General features: G+C 40.7%; 1 protein-coding gene across 2 annotated transcripts in view; it reads right to left on the bottom strand.

The window, feature by feature from the left end:
• Positions 1 to 20,514, bottom strand: part of LOC124112213 (leucine-rich repeat and coiled-coil domain-containing protein 1-like) — a 573,474-nt gene extending 552,960 nt beyond the window's left edge. The window contains exons 1-7 of one of the 2 annotated variants that reach the window (XM_048398967.1): positions 20,434 to 20,514; positions 18,472 to 18,932; positions 16,510 to 16,727; positions 14,152 to 14,259; positions 12,858 to 12,901; positions 12,290 to 12,427; positions 9,806 to 9,880 (exon numbers count right to left, since the gene is read on the bottom strand). In XM_048398967.1, the coding sequence (XP_048254924.1) occupies positions 9,806 to 9,880; positions 12,290 to 12,427; positions 12,858 to 12,901; positions 14,152 to 14,259; positions 16,510 to 16,727; positions 18,472 to 18,758 (870 nt within the window). In that variant the 5' untranslated portion in view covers positions 18,759 to 18,932; positions 20,434 to 20,514. The remainder of the gene's footprint in view (positions 1 to 9,805; positions 9,881 to 12,289; positions 12,428 to 12,857; positions 12,902 to 14,151; positions 14,260 to 16,509; positions 16,728 to 18,471; positions 18,933 to 20,433) is intronic. The other variant, XM_048398966.1, reaches the window with a different exon arrangement.
• Positions 20,515 to 20,798: the final 284 nt, after the last annotated feature.

Genomic DNA, 20,798 nt, shown 5'->3' with positions numbered 1-20,798 from the left:
CACTCAATGAAGCACATGGATCTGCTATGCAAGAACCTTGAGGTACTGGGGACCCTTATTGTTTGGTTTGGTATATTTATTGTTTGATGCGCTGCACTCCTTCATGGTCTGTAAATAAACAACTCTGGACCAGACATTTCCGTGATTGACATCATGGGCATCGAACCATGCAGTTGGAATGTGATGACATGCAGTTGACCAAATCAGGCACTGATTCTGACCATTTAGTCGTCCTCTTACAACCAGTATAGGTTGCTGGGGTCCAATATCCAGACTCCTATGGGTACCTATGGGTATGTCAGGTATTGCCTTCCCAGTGGTAGGACAATAAACACACAATGCCATTTAGAAAGTGGTCAAATGCAACAAATGTTATATTTGGGATAACACTTTCTGAGTAAAGTACAGATTCTAGTACTTTTTGGGGTTGAGTCCCATCCGGGATGTGAACCCACACTGCCAGAGTGAGGCACCTAATCCCCAGCACACAAAGTCAGCAATCCAACCTCACTTGGGCAGTGTGGTTCGAATCCTGGATGTGACTCAACCCCAAAAAGTACTAGAATCTGTACTTTACTAAGGAAGTGTTATACCAAATATAACATTTGTTGTAGGATAATGTTTGAACACTTCTTTAAAATAGAATAGTGCAGCCTCTGTCATATTATAATGAAGGAGTGAGTTGGGCCATTTTCACAGTATTTCAGTTATATAACAGCATGTCCACTTGATGCGAGAGGAAGCCAGAAGTTATGCATATCCCACGTTTACCAGTTCAGTGAAACCCACCTGTTCAACCTAGAAACACAATCAGGTCGAACCTCGAACCAGAATTTAAAGCAACCATAGACTTCTGGCACAAACTTTTCTCTTGTTTACTTACACAGGAAACAATGACACAAGTTTTACATACTGACTGTCCAATCATTATTCACATCATGCACCACTGTGTCCCAACAGTATTTTAACTTAAGCACCATTTGGGGTGAGTGAGTATGGTTTTACGCTGCTTTTAGCAATATTCAGTAGCAGTACTGACTACAATGAACCATGTCTTTAAAACCTCCATAAATTTCTGCCATGCAGGTAAGTTCATAGACTGACGCTTAGTCTCGGAAAATATATAATTTTGTTTAGAATTGTAAAGGAGCACCAGTGAGATGGGAGATTCAGAACCTGTGGAAAATCTAGACTTGCTTTATTTAGTGCTAGAACATGACATTAAGGGCTTGGCAGAAGGGACAATAATAAGGCTTGGGGACTGTTAAGCAGACTTGTCAACAACAAACAACAATCTGTCACATGATAGATTTTGATGTTACTTCCACAACCCCCCATGAAGATGCTGGTTAGTATTGGTCGTCTACAACCCATGCCTATCATACGAGGCAACTAACTGAATCGGATGGTCAGGCTCGCTGATATGATTGATGCATGTCATCGTATCCCAATTTCATAGATCAATGTTCATGATGTCATTCACTGGATTGTCTGGTCCAGATTTGATTGATCTAGAAACAACCATCATGCAGCTGGAATATTACTGAGTGTGGTGTCAAACAATATTTTTTGTTTGTTTGTTTGTTGTTTAACGCTGCACTCAGCAATATTCCAGCTATATGACGGTGGTCTGTAAATAATCGAGTCTTGACCAGACAATCCAGTGATTAATAACATGAGCATCGATCCATGCAATTGGGATTGATGACATGCATCAACCAAGTCAGCAAGCCTGACCACCCGATCCCGTTAGTCGCCTTTTACGACAAGCAGAGTCACCTTTTACGGCAAGTATGGGTTGCTGAATACTATTCTACCCTGCCTGGAATCTTCACGGGTCCCGCGTCAAACAACAAACAAATTTTCCACAACAGAAAGATATAACAAAAATATTGCAGTCTGTGGAGACAAACAACAATCCATTGCTCACTCACTCACTCACTCACTCACTCACTCACTCTGAACTCAAACCTCCATAGCCAGAAATTCTTGAAAAGTTATTAAAGTCTGACACTGTGTTACATGGTCTCCCCTTTGCTCAAAAAGAATCTGACACATTTGACTTTTAATCAATAAAAACATTTTGCAAAGGAAATGATATGTCTGCAAAACCTATTCTATTTCTCTAGAAAAGCCTGATGCATCCCTAGAAGGCCAAAAATGGCCTTCTACTCCTGAAGTATACTTTCAAGTCAAGATGTTGCACCAGGAGGTCACTTCAACAGCCAACAGAAACAGAACTGCACAAACAAGATGAAGGACAAAAAAATTAAGCAGTCAGAGGAGACACCATAGCTTGGAGGTACAAAAAAATCTGATCAGACAAAAAGCTATTGAAAGCAAAAAACATCAGACAAATAAAATTAAATGTGGCTGCAAATTACATTGTTTGGAAAAACCTCTCACACTCTCCACAGTAAAATCAAGCAACTGCAGGAAAAAGACCTATATGTTTCACAATTGGGGATTCCAGCGCAAACAAAATAAAACTCTTTGGCCTTGAAGACAGGACAGTTAAAGGCTTTCATCTTCTTTCATTACTTCAGTGCACCATTTTGGTACAGGACATTGTGCCCTTATCTAAGAAGTGATACTGCATTTCATGATGCCACTTGTTCATTGTACATCATTGTATGTTTTTGTCTTATACCACAGGATTCTACATGATGCAGGAATTATGTGCATTTCACATGATTTTTACATAGATACTCTGAATATTTATCCTACATACATGAACATATCTGGCTATCAAATCACATCACCAAGGGATTTATACCTACCCCATTCAAACCATCATCCCCTTTACCCTGATCAATCAAACTATCAAATCACATCACCCATGGATTTACAGCTACTCCATAGAAACCATCCGACCCCAACCCTGATCCATACTAACGCTATTAAATCCTTCATCTTGGCCCCCTGACAATCATTGCTTTATGTTGCCTATCCCTTACCTGTTCCTTCCCCACTCCTTCCCTTAACCAACCCTACCATTACCCAGTACGTCCTTTCCCCTTCCCCATACAACCAAATAACTATCCATTCTTTTCCTTTCCCTAACCAACTCTATCCACCATTACCCAATCCGTCCCTTCACCTCACCTTCCCCCACCAACTCTATCCACCATTACCCAATCCGTCCCTTCACCTCACCTTCCACCACCAACTCTATCCACCATTACCCAATCCGTCCCTTCACCTCACCTTTCCTAACCAACTCTATCCACCATTACCCAATCCATCCCTTCACCTCACGTTCCCTAAACAACCTTATCAATACCCAATCCGTCCCTTCACCTCACCTCCCCTAACCAACCTTATCATTACCCAATCCATCCCTTCACCTCACCTTCCCTAAACAACCTTATCTTTACCCAATCCATCCCTTCACCTCACCTTCCCTAACCAACCCTATCTATCATTACCCAATCCATCCCTTCACCTCACCTTCCCTAACCAACCCTATCATTACCCAATTCATCCCTTCACCTCACCTTCCACCACCAACTCTATCCACCATTACCCAATCCGTCCCTTCACATGACCTTCCCTAACCAACCTTATCATTACCCAATCCGTCCCTTCACCTCACCTTCCCTAAACAACCTTATCTTTATCCAATCCATCTCTTCACCTCACCTCACCTCCCCTAACCAACCCTATCCACAATTACCCAATCCATCCCTTCGCCTCACCTCCCCTAACCAACTCTATCCACAATTACCCAATCCATCCCTTCGCCTCACCTCCCCTAACCAACCCTATCATTACCCAATCTGCCCCTTCGCCTCACCTTCCCTAACCAACCCTATCAATACCCAATCCATCCCTTCACCTCACCTCCCCTAACCAACCTTATCATTACCCAATCCGTCCCTTCACCTCACCTTCCCTAAACAACCTAATCTTTACCCAATCCATCCCTTCACCTCACCTCCCCTAACCAACCCTATCAATACCCAATCCATCCCTTCACCTCACCTTCCCCCACCAACTATCATTACCCAATCCATCCCTTCACCTCACCTTCCCTAACCAACTATCATTACCCAATCCATCCCTTCACCTCACCTTCCCTAACCAACTATCATTACCCAATCCATCCCTTCACCTCACCTTCCCTAACCAACTATCATTACCCAATCCATCCCTTCACCTCACCTTCCCTAACCAACTATCATTACCCAATCCATCCCTTCACCTCACCTTCCCCATCTTCCCGAGGCAAGAGAGTTAACTGACTTTAAAAGTCCAGTTTTCACCCTTGCCGAACTAGGCTGGAATTACTGGGCTCGATCGTAGCGCCACCAGTGGCTATTACCATTAATGTCCCCTCTAAGCTTCTCCTATGGACCCATCAGATTCCACCAGTTGTATCACTTGCGTTTGCTTCACACAAAATGGTGGCGCCCAGTCAGGACGATCTGATCGATAATCAAGATCTATATTGTCATAAATCGGGTCTAACATCGCGAAATGCATCAAATAACGTGAGCACCTTGATTAAAAACATGAATAGATTTGGAAAATATATGCTGACAACAAGTTGCTTTGCAGTCATGCAATCGACTGAAATCTGCACGACAGTTTACGAACCGGAATTCGATTTTGGTGCGCGATTTTGATTGGTCTATGCATAGACTCGTTAGTCCAGCCAAAATGTAACTCCATAATACCAGCCTAGTTCGGCAAGGGTGAAAACTGGACTTTTATAGCCAGTTAACTCTCTTGCCTCGGGAAGATGCACCTTCCCTAACCAATTATCATTACCCAATCCGTCCTTTCACCTCACCTTCCCCCACCAACTCTATCCACCATTACCCAATCCATCCCTTCACCTCACCTTCCAAAAACAACCTTATCTTTACCCAATCCATCCCTTCACCTCACCTTCCCTAACCAACCCTATCTATCATTACCCAATCCATCCCTTCACCTCACCTGCCCCAACCAACGCTATCATTACCCAATCCGTCCCTTCACTTCACCTTCCCTAACCAAACCTATTCTCATCACACTCCTTCCCTAACCATTGCAACTATTTGTTACCGAATCCATCCCTTCATGTCCTCTTCCCCATCCAACCCTATCATTACCCTCTATTTTTTCCTCACCTTCCTTAACCAACCCTATTGTTACCACACCCATACTATGCCTACCCGATCCAACCATCCCTATCCAATCCCAAACAACCCAATACTGTATTTCTACAAGAGCACTGGATACAAATGAATACTGCGTTTGATCCACAGACAGTGGAGTGCAAATAAGCATACTGACCATGCCACCCTTCCCCTCCCCACATGCATCATTACACATCAGGATTTATCTAGGTTCCACAATTAGCAAACTAACCAACCCTATCATTACCCAATCCATCCCTTCACCTCACCTTCCCTAACCAACCCTATCATTACCCAATCCGTCCCTTCACCTCAACTTACCTAACCAACCCTATCATTAACCCAATTCATCCCTTCACCTCACCTTCCCCCACCAACTCTATCCACCATTACCCAATCCCTCCCTTCACCTCACCTTCCCCCACTAACTCTATCCACCATTACCCAATCCATCCCTTCACCTCACCTTCCCCCACCAACTCTATCCACCATTACCCAATCCATCCCTTCACCTCACCTTCCCTAACCAACCCTATCATGACCCAATCCCTCCCTTCACCTCACCTCCCCTAACCAACCCTATCATTACCCAATCCGTCCCTTCACCTCACCTTCCCCCACCAACTCTATCCACCATTACCCAATCCATCCCTTCACCTCACCTTCCCTAACCAACCCTATCATGACCCAATCCCTCCCTTCACCTCACCTCCCCTAACCAAACCTATCATTACCCAATCCGTCCCTTCACCTCACCTTCCCTAACCAACCCTATCATTACCCAATCCGTCCCTTCACCTCACCTTCCCCCACCAACTCTATCCACCATTACCCAATCCGTCCCTTCACCTCACCTTCCCTAACCAACCCTATCATTACCTAATCCATCCCTTCACCTCACCTTACCTAACCAACCCTATCATTACCCAATTCATCCCTTCACCTCACCTTCCCCCACCAACTCTATCCACCATTACCCAATCCATCCCTTCACCTCACCTTCCCCCACCAACTCTATCCACCATTACCCAATCCATTCCTTCCCCACTCCTTCCCTTAACCAACCCTATCATTACCCAGTACATCCTTCCCCTTCCCCATACAACCATATAACTATCCATTCTTTTCCCTTCCCTAACCAACTCTATCATTACCAAATCCATCCCTTCCACTCTCCACATGCATCATTACACATCAGGATTTATCTAGGTTCCTCACTTTGCACCCTTGGCAGATAAAACAGGAAAAAAACAATCTTCTTAAAAATTGAGACTTTCTTATTTTCTAAAATTCAGGTGTATTTTAATAATATATCCAATGCAAAAATGTAAAACTTAACATTAAAACATTCCTTCCCCTCACCTTCCCTAACCAACCCAATCATTAAAACCTCTTCTGATGTCTTGGTTCTGTTGTCAGTGAACTGCAATTCACCTCTACAAAAGTCATAACATTGATCAGAATGACGTGGCTTTGCAAGATTTCATACCAATTTGGGAATTATTATTGACAATTGCATCAGACCTGGGGCCTCAATCACCAATTTGTCAACTGATATTAACAGCTCTTTCCGTGCCCACCTCCCCCAGACACATGTCATCAGACATGACAGCCAAACAGACCAATACCTGCATCAAGCACCCGATACACCAGCAAAACCATTTGATCAGGTAACGTCTATTTACACTCAATAGAATCTGTGAGGATTCATACGTCACACCGATCATGTAGGTGTACTTCAAAGCTTGACGTCGTATCATCTCCGGGATGAAAATAGACAGCTACACATGAGTCTGGCATCACATCTTAGAATTACATTAATTAATATTTAGCTTGAAGTGAAAAAGATCAAATAGCATCAATCTGTTCCGATATAATAAGGAAATATATCAAGTTATTATCATGATTCAATAAGACGTTTGAGATTATGGTAATGAGATGATGTCACGCCTGAGCTATATCGATAAGGGTGCACACATTTCAAGTATATAATACAAGCTGTTTATAGATACCAAATACACCATTGATACGTCTGTTGCGCTCTGTGCTGAAAACATAGTAGACAGCCAGGCAATTGTATTTATGTCAGGATATTATAGCAAGCACAATCTAGAGTTTTGTGGTAAATACTGACTCTGTTGTATTAATACTGTTGATGACATGTGAAATACCTGATGACCAATACGTCTATCAGTGAGTGAGTGAGTGAGTGAGTGAGTGAGTGAGTGAGTGAGTGAGTGAGTGAGTGAGTGAGTGAGTGAGTGAGTGAGTGAGTGAGTGAGTGAGTGAGTGAGTGAGTGAACAAGCAAATGGTACAGTTGAATTGTGGGGGACAGAAAAAATGAGATTCCCACAAATACTTGATAATACTAGGCATAATACTGGTAATTTCAGGTCATTAAAAACACAGTAGGTTGCAGTTAATCACAAGTATTATGCAACAAATCCATTTGCCAATGCAAATAGATGACGCTGGGTTGACACCATGATCAATGCCCCTATCCATCAGGGTACATAACCTAACCACCCAACCCCCAGTTGGATCTCACAAACCGCATGAGGCACTGAGGACTCGGGTTCATCATATCTTGAACTCTAAAATTGTAATGCATGTTTCAAATAAGTTCCATGGTAACATAAAGGCATACCTAAAGTTACTTTTCTGTGACAAACATACCTTGTGGTTATGATTATAACACAGAGTGATTCATTAATATACTTTTTATCTACATGGTGAACCACATGGAACTCACAAAAAGGTTTAGGTGTCTTTGATTTGTTCAAACATTTTCATCACTGTTTTGCCTTTAATACCCATTGGTGTTTGTTTTGGCAGATGATCAAGTCTGCTTGTTCTCTGGCGTTGACATTTAATAATTTTTGGAACTTAAGTGTGCTGACAAGAAGACTACTTTATTGATCATCTTCAAACTTGGAAAATTGTCATTTAACCATGAGCTAGATAATAAGCAGTTGTACTTGGAAAGTTTTCCTCCTCCTTTTCTTTGAGAATCGAAATACTTTAACCTCTTTTAAGCAGCATATACAGTCAAGTCTCGTTAATCTGACACTCGTTAATCCGACTATCGGCTTTATCCATCACTGATGATGGGGAATTGCTGAAATCATTCATTAAGAGTCTTGTTAAACCGACAGTGATCAGCGTACTCCATTGTCATCTCCCCGCAAGTACACACCCCTCTGTTTTGATGCGAAAAGAGGCAACTAGTACCTGCATATTACAATGGCTGAAGCGAAACTTGCTAAACAAAATAGAAATAATCACTTAAATAAGCAAAACAGGATTAATCACTAATCTAGATTACCTCAATCTCATAAAAATCCGACCTAAGTTCTTGCTTCGGGTGAGGACATCCAGTGACAGGTCAATTCAGAATGACCTTTCCAAAATGAACCGAAAAATCAAAAGGCTAACTGGAAGTCGACATTAGCCAATATTAAAGCAGACTTCTTGAGCTTTGCGGCACTAGTTTTAAACTGGTCACTTCCATTCCAGACTATGCTTTCAAAAGTATTTTGAATCAGTCAAACGGCCCATAACAGTAGTTTGGAATGCCCTGTGTTAAGTTGTTCAAGGTTGTTCAATGATTAGAAAACACATTCCACTAACACTATAACATAACAGTATGAATATTTCCTTTTTAATTTTTTTATTACAACCTAAATGTGTCATTATCTATCGTGTGGTTGTCCGATTTTCCATTATGAACGTTGATACTACTTAATTTCGTATATCCAACGATGTCGGATTAACTGAACATGACTATATTAACATCCTGAATTCTGAATGGATTCCCCACAAGGCAGAAGTGTTTAAGAACAGCAATTGATAAAAATTATGATTTCCATGTTCAGAACATCCATGATGATCCATGTTCAGACCCACTCCCTCGTACAATCTATGTACAGATAACCTATGGTTTAAAAGAAGCAAGACTCATGAATAAAACAAACTTCAGACACATCAGGGATTTAAAAGGACCTGCTCAGAGACCGATATGTGGCCTCATATGTGCAGCAATTGTCTGCAAAAATTCCCAGATTGGAATCAAATATTTCCCAATTCATGCTATTATCATGATTACAGTTACATGTAAATTTCTGACTTTGTGGAGGTGACTTGATATTCACCGATGATAGGACAATAAAGAGGAAGAGGTATTAATGCTTGGTTTTACATTAATGCCTTGAATGCAGTTTTAAAATACAACACTAAACCAGGGATGCAGAATATTTTTTTGGCCAATTGGCATTTATATTTTGGTCACGCCCACCTCATATTTGACAGATACTGTTGGTGTGCATGTATGAATAAAATTTAAAAAATTAAAAAACACGCTCACTTTGATAACACATACCATATTTTCTAGAGTATAGTGCTTACTTTTTTCCATTAAAAAAAACTGAATTAACCCATTTAATCCTGTTATCAAACTATCTGGTTATAAAAAGTGTTCATAAATATATATAGACTTATGTTTGTAATCTGTTTCCCAACAAAATTTCCTAACCATATATTCATAATACATGTATGGATAATACATGTATCCAAAGAAAATACTAATTTTTTCTCAATAGGCCTGCCAGGGGCACATAGTTTGGACCCTAGATAAATCCCTGAACATGGAACAACAAACAACACATGAAGTGTTCCTCACCTGTTGTTTGTGGAGGAGCTGAGCAAGTTGTCCCTCGAGCTGCTGGAGCCGAGACTCCTGGTCCCAGGTACCTTCCTGTACAACACACAAGGGCATCCGCATCACTAGAACTGCATGATCACAGAATGTGAATCTTGTTTTCTGTTTGTTTGTTGTTTAATGCCTCAATATTCCAGCTATATGACAGCGGTCTGTAAATAATCGAGTCTGGACTAGACAATCCAGTGATTGACATCATGAGCATCGAACCATGCAATTGGGATATGATGACATGCATCAACCAAGTCAGTAATCCAGACCACCCGATCCCTTTACGTCTCTTACGACAAGCATGGATTGCTGAAGACCTATTCTACCCTGGATTATCACAGGTGGTGAATCTTGTTCTCAAATGGTATTAACAGCAGAAACTGTAACAATCAAGCATTTATCAAACAATTCAAGGGCAACTGTTGTGTGTTTGGTTTGTTTGTTTGTTGTTTCATGCCTCACAAAGCAACATTTCACCTCATGACGGTGGTTGGTAAAAAATCGAATCTGGACCTTGTGGTCGAGGTTCGATTATTTACAATCCACTGTCCAGTGATTGACATCATGAGCATCAATCTACGCAATTTGGATATGAGGACATGCATCAACCAAGTCAGAAAGTCCTGTTAGTCATCTCTGTTCACAAGCATGGGTTGCTGAAGACCAGTTTTAACCCAGATCTTCATCGGTAAGTTGGTTGGTTGGTTTGTTGTTTAACGCCGCACTCAGCAATATTCATGGGTAAGTAATTGAATATACCCTATAGAGTAGTGAGTGAGCAGAATGAAAGTTATATCCTTGTTATTTGCATGGCTTAATTTGGTGAAACTAACCCTTTAAGTCCACTAGTCCTCATTATGATAACATGTTGCAAAATCTGGCAAACTTCTACGAGCCCTTATGATACCTTAAATATTTGGCAGGTTTTGCAAGGACTACAGAACGAGATCCAATCGTATTGCTGTCATTGCACAAAAGACACAAACTGCCTGGTGTTATATTGTACTTGGCCACAAGCCACCTTGAATGTTTATTTTGCACAAGGGAACATACCACCTGGTGTAACATTGAACGGTAACACATTATTATCATATTATACATTTAAATACTGCAGGTCTCCAGGTACTAGTATCTGCTCAAATGGGGTTTTATTTGTTCCAAAACCAGTTGATCTGTTCACATTCCACTCATCATTCTCAACTCCCTGGGGAGTATACATCTCAACCTCACATATAAGGTATCACCATGTGTTACACTGAACAAGGACACATGCTACCTGCTGTTACACCGAACAAGGACATATACAACCTGGTGTTACACTGAACAAGGGCACATACTACCTGGTGTTACACTGAACAAGGGCACATACCACCTGGTGTTACACTGAACAAGGGCACGTATCACCTGGTGTTACACTGAACAAGGGCACATATCACCTGGTGTTACACTGAACAAGGGCACGTATCACCTGGTGTTACACTGAACAAGGACACATACAACCTGGTGTTACACTGAACAAGGGCACATATCACCTGGTGTTACACTGAACAAGGGCACATACAACCTGGTGTTACACTGAACAAGGTCACATATCACCTGGTGTTACACTGAACAAGGGCACATATCACCTGGTGTTACACTGAACAAGGGCACGTATCACCTGGTGTTACACTGAACAAGGACACATACAACCTGGTGTTACACTGAACAAGGGCACATATCACCTGGTGTTACACTGAACAAGGGCACATACAACCTGGTGTTACACTGAACAAGGTCACATATCACCTGGTGTACACTGAACAAGGGCACGTATCACCTGGTGTTACACTGAACAAGGACACATACAACTTGGTGTTACACTGAACAAGGTCACATATCACCATGTGTTACACTGAACAAGGACATATACAACCTGGTGTTACACTGAACAAGGTCACATATACAACCTGGTGTAACACTGAACAAGGACACATGCTACCTGCTGTTACACTGAACAAGGACATATACAACCTGGTGTTACACTGAACAAGGACACATACCACCTGGTGTTACACTGAACAAGGGCACGTATCATCTGGTGTTACACTGAACAAGGATACATACAACCTGGTGTTACACTGAACAAGGGCACATACCACCTATTGCATATATATCTTGCATAATGACACATACCATCTAGTGTTACAATGAACAGGGACCACACAGTGTGAGTTGCAAAAGTTTTGTTGCAAAAAGTTACATACCACCTGGTGCTTTCATAAAATGAGACAATTCCACAAAAAGATCTCAGCGCTACTTTACAACGGACCAAACCAAAACACACTTGTCCCAAGCTCTCAAGAGTATTTTCCCTTTAAGCATTACCCAATAACTTTACCACATGGCTCAAAAACAGCTCTACATCATCTGCCAAGACAATGCCAATTATTTAATTTAAAGATTGCCACAAACCTTGACACCTACAGGGCTCTGTTCTATGTCAGTTGATGAGACAGTTGTGCTAATCTCTCCCGACACCAGGTGGCGCTGTCTGAATGCTGTGAGTGCCTGGTCAATTTTAGGTGTGATAACATCAGCTAGTTGTGGATCCTAAAACACAAGGGTATAACATTAACAGTTCTATGTGAAAGAAGTGAAATCATGGAACAGAGGAGAATAACAAACATGTGAGAATAGTGATTCCTGGAAGACAGGAGAATAATAAATATGTGAGAATTTTGATTCCTGGAAGACAGGAGAATAATAAATATTTGAGCATTGTAATTCCTTGAAGACAGGAGAATAATAAATATTTGAGCATTGTCATTCCACAGAGGTATTACAGAAATATTATGTCTGATCGGTTCTTTTAAAAATTGGTAATGACAGAGGAACAATCTTCAAAAAAATAAAAAATAACAAACACATGCAACTCTGCACAGCAGATTTCGGCACCTTAGGCGACTGGGGCACCCATGCCCCCTTGCTTTGCTTAAGCTTTGGTTATCAGTTTATATATTCAGGGACAGAAGATACTTACAGAGCTACTTGAAGAAATCAGATACTCCATGTAGTCTTCTAAGCCTGAAACCATTGAGTAGAGTATGAGGTACAGTATGAGGTACAGTATGAGGTACAGTATGAGGTACAGTATGAGGTACGGTATGAGGTACGGTATGAGGTACGATACGAGGTACGGTATGAGGTACGGTATGAGGTACGGTATGAGGTACGGTATGAGGTATGGTATGAGGTACGATACGAGGTACGGTATGAGGTAGTTATGAGGTACGGTATGAGGTACGATACGAGGTACGGTATGAGGTACTGATGAGGTACGGTATGAGGTACGGTATGAGGTACGATACGAGGTACGGTATGAAGTACGGTATGAGGTACAGCATGAGGTACGGCATGAGGTACGGTATGAGGTACGGTATGAGGTACGGTATGAGGTACAGGATGAGGTACAGTATGAGGTACAGTATAAGGTACAGCATGTGGTACAGGATGAGGTACAGGATGAGGTACAGTATGAGGTCCAGTATAAGGTCCGATACGAGGTACGGTATGAGGTACAGTATGAGGTACGGTATGAGGTACGGTATGAGGTACGGTATGAGGTACGGTATGAGGTACAGGATGAGGTCCAGTATGAGGTAAAGTATGAGGTACAGGATGAGGTTAGGTATGAGGTACAGTATGAGGTACAGTATGAGGTCCAGTATGAGGTACAGTATGAGGTCCAGTATGAGGTACGGTATGAGGTACAGGATGAGGTACGGTATGAGGTACGGTATGATGTACAGTATGAGGTCCAGTATGAGGTACGGTATGAGGTACAGTATGAGGTCCAGTATGAGGTACGGTATGAGGTCCAGTATGAGGTACGGTATGAGGTACAGGATGAGGTCCAGTATGAGGTACAGGATGAGGTACAGTATGAGGTCCAGTATGAGGTACGGTATGAGGTACAGTATGAGGTCCAGTATGAGGTACGGTATGAGGTACAGTATGAGGTACGGTATGAGGTACAGGATGAGGTCCAGTATGAGGTACAGTATGAGGTACAGGATGAGGTCCAGTATGAGGTACAGTATGAGGTACAGTATGAGGTCCAGTATGAGGTACGGTATGAGGTACAGGATGAGGTCCAGTATGAGGTACAGTATGAGGTCCAGTATGAGGTACGGTATGAGGTACAGGATGAGGTCCAGTATGAGGTAGAGCATCAAAAACAAGTAACTTCCAGTCCATGGAAACACAAAAATAGACTAGAGACTGGTTCCGTCTTGGCTAATGTGGGATATGTGATAGTTTAGCATGAAAGTTACCAGGGATGTCGTTGAGAACCTCAGTCATGTCTGCTGGACGTCCCACTCTGTCCTTGCCATCCAGACATTTCACCTGAGGGAGTGCACTGAACACCTCTGACGGGTATCCTGTTCACAAAATACAAACCAATAATTATTTATCATCATAAACATTTACAAATTGTTTCAATCTAAGTCACAGTTACATTTTTAATTTGTCATCAAGGGTTTCATCAATGAAATCAATGATGCCACACAATGACCCAAGTCAAAGAGGCTGACAATGCAAAACATGTATTAGTCAGTGGACCTCGTCTTACCCTGAATCACATGGGTTAGTTACACACTCGTTAATTAAAATCAGGGGTCAATTTAACTGCTGGCCTGTGGCCACTTAAACTTACCAAAGGCTTGCTGAAACAGAAAGTGGATCGCCTGTCGAGTCAAAATTTCCCCCCTTCTCTGTGTATGTTTAAATTTTTAATTGGACGCTGCTTGTGAATCAGGTAATTTCAATGAAAACATATTTAGGGGGGATGAGGACTTGTGAATGGTTGGCTCAAAGATCATCTTGGTGGAATGACACAACCGGCGGCCATTTTGTAATGTTCTGCACAATAACAACATCTTTTATTGCTCATAAAATCGCCACGAAATGAGGAAGCCAAGATTTAAACTCAGAGTGCAGAAAATGACGTTTTAGGGGTGTGGAGTTCTAAAATGTTTGGACTTCCCTGGGTAACTCAGTCGTGGCCTCCAACATTATATTTTGGGCCAGTGAATTTGGAGAAGGGACAGATAGTCTGGAGAAGGGCCAGTTAGTTTGGAAAAGGGCCTGTAACTTTTAAAAGGAGTAAGCCCAGCTGGCTACAGATGAATTTGTTGTTAAATCTACCCCTGAAAATCAGATGTTTTACTCTGATATGACACTTCTCTGGCCCCCAAACTAACTCTGTATAAGGTCTCATCAGGTGAACCTTGATCAAACCTTGACTGGCAAAACTAAATGATGCATGGCTACGTCCTTGAACCAATCAGATGTCATTTACGTAAAACAATTCAGAAATCTAAATTTTTACAAAAGAAAACCTACACAAAACAAAAATATCCCTTCGCAGATACTCCATTGTTGGTGTAGATGGCATTGCACTCAGAAAAGACAGGATGAATAAAATATCCACACCAATATGAGAGTGTTTGGTTTCTATGCCGTTTCGAACACTATTTTAGCAATATCTGTATGAATGTCAAGTGCAAACTAGACCACAAAAGGCATCTACAATAAAAATACTCATCTTATTCTTCTTGACAACAATGCAACACATTTCAGAACAATAAAATCCAAAGTAGATTTGTATTGCATGGGAAGTAACTCTTTGACAGTTTCAAAGAACTATCCCAGCAGCATGGTTCTTTCAATATACCGTATTTGACGTAATAAGCGCCCAGGGCGCTCTCAAAATTAGATATAGGGGGCTCTTATCAGACTATTATTTTGGTGGAAAAAACAGAGTTGAAAGCTAAATTTCATGGTTTTTGCTGACGGCCTGAATTGTTTATATACGACAGATATATTTTTCCAGAATTTAATTGCCCACAATTAAGGGTGCATGTAACACACGAGTGCGTATTATACACGAATAAATAAGTCTTGGGTACATTGATCAATCGGAAGCGGTGCTAATTGGGATTGTTCACTTGCCAATATATTAGCAAATATCGCCGTGGGCGCTTATTAGAGCGGGGCGCTTATTACGTCGAATACGGTACATGCTTTATTTCATTCTATCAATCTCATTTAGAAGAGATCAAATGCAAAAGCATATTTTTGGCCACATTATTTTCATATTGCCTACAATTTTGAAAAACGTGGTTATCATTGAACAGAACATACTGTGTATTGAACTGTTTCATATCAGTTCATTGGCTTGGACATTGACTGACTGTTATCCAAAATGTCCTGAGGTATTTTTATATTTTAATGATATGGAAGTATGTTCTATCAAAATTTTCTAAAATCACAGAAATGTCCAACTGATAAGTGTCTTGCCAAATCCAATGTATTGTTTGTGACCATGAAGACCCAACAACATCCTCATTTCATGAAATAGTGACACATTGTATATCACATGACTTCACATCTGGTCTCCCTATAGCTCAGGAAATTAATATTGAAGTTTTGAATTTAAATTGATATGAAGGTTGGCATTTTGCCAAATTATCTTTTTACACTTAACTTTCAGATTTGAGTCAGGATTGGTAAACATTTCAATAAAATTTAAAGAGTCAACAATGAAACAAATTTTTGTAACAAACAAACATTTTACATTTAACCATAAAGAGAGCTCCATGACATTTATAGCATGACCACATCCTCACCTGGTTGATGACACACTGGATTGCCTGACCCATCCTGATACAGCACCAGGTGTCGGAGATTGAAGCAGCCAATCAGAGCCTGTGTTACATGTGTCAGGGATCGCAGCTTGTTGCCGTGGAGTTCAATGTGAGACAGCTTATACTGGGGACCGGTGAGTTGGCTGAAACCTTCTACACTCCCTATCTGGTTGTAGCTCAAGTTTATTTTGACAAGAGACCTGCACCGAAAAGCAAAGAATATCATTATCTTAAATATTTAGGTGCAATGGAGTAGCTTAGTGGTCACGTTGAAGACCCAGGTTGGATTCCAATCTCATTCAAATCAGACCTCAGTTCTCGCTACCGCTAAACAAACATCTGAGGACATCAGACGACATCACGTCAGAACGACCTTTCATCCGACCAATCAGAGCATCGCTTACCAGATTATGAAAGTGAGAGTCCGAATGTGATTTCTGATCATGCAGCCTCGTAAACTTTAACTCCAAACGATAGTTACGGGTTTAACAACTGTATCCATACAATCTAGACCATCTATTAGCCATTCCAGAATGTTCTTTTGTTCAGGTTTCACATTTGTAATTGAGAATTTGTCATAATATGTTTCAAAGCATAGTCGCCAATTTGAAATTAGTGCCGTAAAGCACGAGACAGCTGCCTTCTGATTGGTCATTCCATTGGTCGGTCAAAGTTCGCGCAAGGTCGGTCTGACGTGACCCGTAATTGGATGTCCTCAGATCTTTGTTTAGCGGAAGCGAGAACTAAGATCTGATTTTAATGAGATTGGGTTCAATTCCCAACAAGGGAACAATAATGAAGCCCTTTCTGGTGCCTCCACTGTGATATTTCTGGAATATTTCACAAAGCAGCATAAACTCATACACTCTCACACTTACATATTTACAAAATAGTGCCACGTCACTATACCTCACCTGAATATGTCGTCAATACGCTCTGATCCATGATACTACCAAATTTGATTATTTTCGATCACATAATCACGATATCACAAAGAAAAATTGATAGCACATATTCCTGAACAAATTCCTTCTGCAAAATATATTCTATGTTTGTCAAGTCAGCTGCCTGAGATTAAGATTATCACGTGTGATTGTCTCATAAAACAAGCTGGAAATAGCAACCATCTAAACATAAATTTTCTCTTGTGATCTATCTAAAAAGACCCCCAAAATAACTCAAAAGAACATGAGTGAGTAAGTTGGATTTTACGCCACATTTAGCAATATTTCAACAACATCATGACGGGGGACACCAGAAATGGGCTTCACACATTGTACCCATGTAGGGAATCAACCCCAGGCCTTCAATGTGACGCTTTAACCACTAGGCTACCTGACCGCCCCCAAAGAATAAGAATGCAATCATCAAAGAAATTCAGTCTGAAACTATATATTGTACCAGAAATAATAAAGTCTATTACTCATTAATCATTTTGCTGTTTTTGCCATGTATACGTAAATATAAAAATAAACATAAGTGAAGCAGTTTTTATTTTTTAGCTTATCAAAACAAAATGTCCCACATCTGTTCAAAACACTTAGAAACATTCTGCATTGAAACCAATCGTACCAGTATTTTTATCATTTTTTACCATTCAATAAATCTTGGTGGGTAATTGACCCTCCAACGACCTGGACTCGTTATTTTCCAAAATATTCGAATCTTCATGTGAAAGTATAGATTCCAGTTCAAAACAGAGTTTCCTTAGACGAGTAAAAGATTTCATATAAGAGTTCACGTCATTAATGTTACAAATTACTTTTTATCTTTATTTCCGTCACGCAACATGCAAATACAATCCATCATACTTCACCAAATACCTAAAAACAAAGCGAATAATTGGGCCACAATTTTCGAATACTTGGTGAAAAAGGCATATGTAATTAATCTCTGTTTATGTTTGTGCAATGGTAAATAAGATTGCATAAAATAGTGTCCTACCTAAGGGGAGATAATCCATGGACTTCTGCGATAAGGTTGCAGGAGAGGTTGAGAGTCCTGAGAGAAACAAGACCTTCTAAACCCTCTATCCTGGTGATCTGATTGGACGACAAGTCTAGATGTCTCAGCTGCTGTAATCGGGAGAGATTGTGGATCTGTTGTATGTAGTTGCTGTGTAAGTTTAGCACCACAAGATGTGGACGAAGGGGCACATCTTGGATGTCCTGTATCCCAGAGTCAATCAAACTGAGCTCATTGGAATCCAAGTCCAGTCTCCCCGATGCCATGCTTGGATGTCTTGTCAGGTCTCCCAAGTAAACTTCTTGTGTTTGTGTTTAGCAAATCAGAATTTTAACTGACAGTTGATCACACTATGTATAGATAGGATACCTATCACATTTCACTGATAATTGGAAACACATATGTGATCAGTTGCAATTATTGTGTTGAAAATTTCACACCTGAAACATAAAGTAAATAATGCTCTTAAATGCAACAAAAGTAAAAGTTAACAGCCAAAATTATTATATATGATGCTGTACATTTAACTTAAGTTACATATGGCATCATGAATATTTACAATTATTGTGTTAAAAGTTTCACACCTGCAACACAAAGTAGATAATGTTCTCAAATGCAAAAAAAGTGAAGGTGATTTTCACCAACTTAAACCTATTATAAATGATGCTTTACACTTGTAGCGGCCATAAAATTTCCGAGTCCCGTGATGGGATTCGAACCACGGACCTTCTGATCCAAGGTCGGACGCCTTGATCACATGACCAAAGAGGTTAACCCCCATCAGCAAGCTGACAAGGTAAGGATGTCATCTGTGGGATGACTCCACGTCCTGCTACATATTACATAAATCTTTGATGTTGCATATTTTCAAGATGCTATATTCAACAGTTGATAAGTGACTTTCATAACACTGCAGTCACCAATATTCCAGCTGCATAAACATGCAGCCATGTAAATAAATGAGCCTGGACCAGGTAAGCCAGTGACTGAAAGTATGAGCATTGATTCCTGCCATTAGGGCGGGATGACATGTGCAATGAACCAAGTCACAGAGCCTGACCGCACACTACCAACATTTTAGTTGGCCAATACAGTTATATGATTTCCATAGATATATGGTTCGCCGAGATCACAGGCACAGATGATAAACTGGCTGTACATGACACTGTAATTCAAGTAGAGCACTTAAATGTAATTCATTTGTACCATATCTGTATCCTTTCAAGTCCAGATTACTGGATTTTTATGAGGTCAAAGGGACATAAGCCAAGGATCTTGACGTACATCCATGGTGTGCATCATGTTTTTGACTAACCAACACATATCTTTTTTAAAACTCAGGTTCATTTCTTTTCAAACATCATTCAGCTATCTGCTGATCGACAGTTTTTGTTTATAACAAGGACATGATCTCCTTGACACAGTGTTCAATTGGTGCCGGGTCCTTCTGGGCTTCTACTCTGGTATTTTAATCAGGTCTGGTGCCCAAATGTTTCCCTCTTTACATTGGAATTATGACAAGGACATTTTGACTTTTATTCTCAATTTCGCTGTTGACATATCTCTTAATTCAGAGCTGGGACATGGAATCTATATCTTCTAAACAATTGCAATGGTGAAAACCAAAGAACACATTTGCTAGTCAATCAAGGATAAGATCAAACAAAGAAGAGATTAAATACTTGGAAGTTATCCAGAAATAAGTGTCCGTTTACTACTAGCACGGGGACACATGATGAATGACAGTTCACCATCACGACACTAAGCTGATCGAAATTAGGACAATAACAACTCTCATGCTTATCATTCTGCCAAAAACGATTGAAGTTGGTCGCGGCAATCATCTTATAAAAGTGACAATATGTGTATAGTCATCTTTAAATAAAACTTATTTGCTAAATGTCTATATTATTTTTATAAAAAATTAATGATAAGCCATACACACGCGTTTTCATTGCCGGTTCCTGTGCATGTTTATACTTGCCGCGGTACCAGAATCGCGAAAATGCTGCATCGTACTTTCCTAGCAACAACTAATGTAAGTATGTAAGTTGCAGACGTCGGTTGGTTATTCATGAAAATATTTATTCGTTTATTCATTTCCTTGTCTTCATTTGTGAATTCTTTTTGTGTGTAGTTATGATCAATAACGTTTATGTTTGTGGGTTAAGGTCGTGAGTTCACCTCATGGCCCGCCGATAGCTTACACCCGAACTAGTGAGTGTGCAGCCATAGGTCATCACACTGTTGGTCATTGGTTTTGTCTAATCCAGATACGAGTACGTCGTTGGTTGTGGCTGGGGTAT

This window comes from Haliotis rufescens, unplaced genomic scaffold (assembly GCF_023055435.1).
Source record: "Haliotis rufescens isolate VD_foot unplaced genomic scaffold, xgHalRufe1.0.p SCAF_19, whole genome shotgun sequence".
Classification (NCBI taxonomy): domain Eukaryota; kingdom Metazoa; phylum Mollusca; class Gastropoda; order Lepetellida; family Haliotidae; genus Haliotis; species Haliotis rufescens.
The sequence above is the reverse complement of the archived record's forward strand: the minus strand, read 5'-3'. Positions and strand labels throughout refer to the sequence as shown.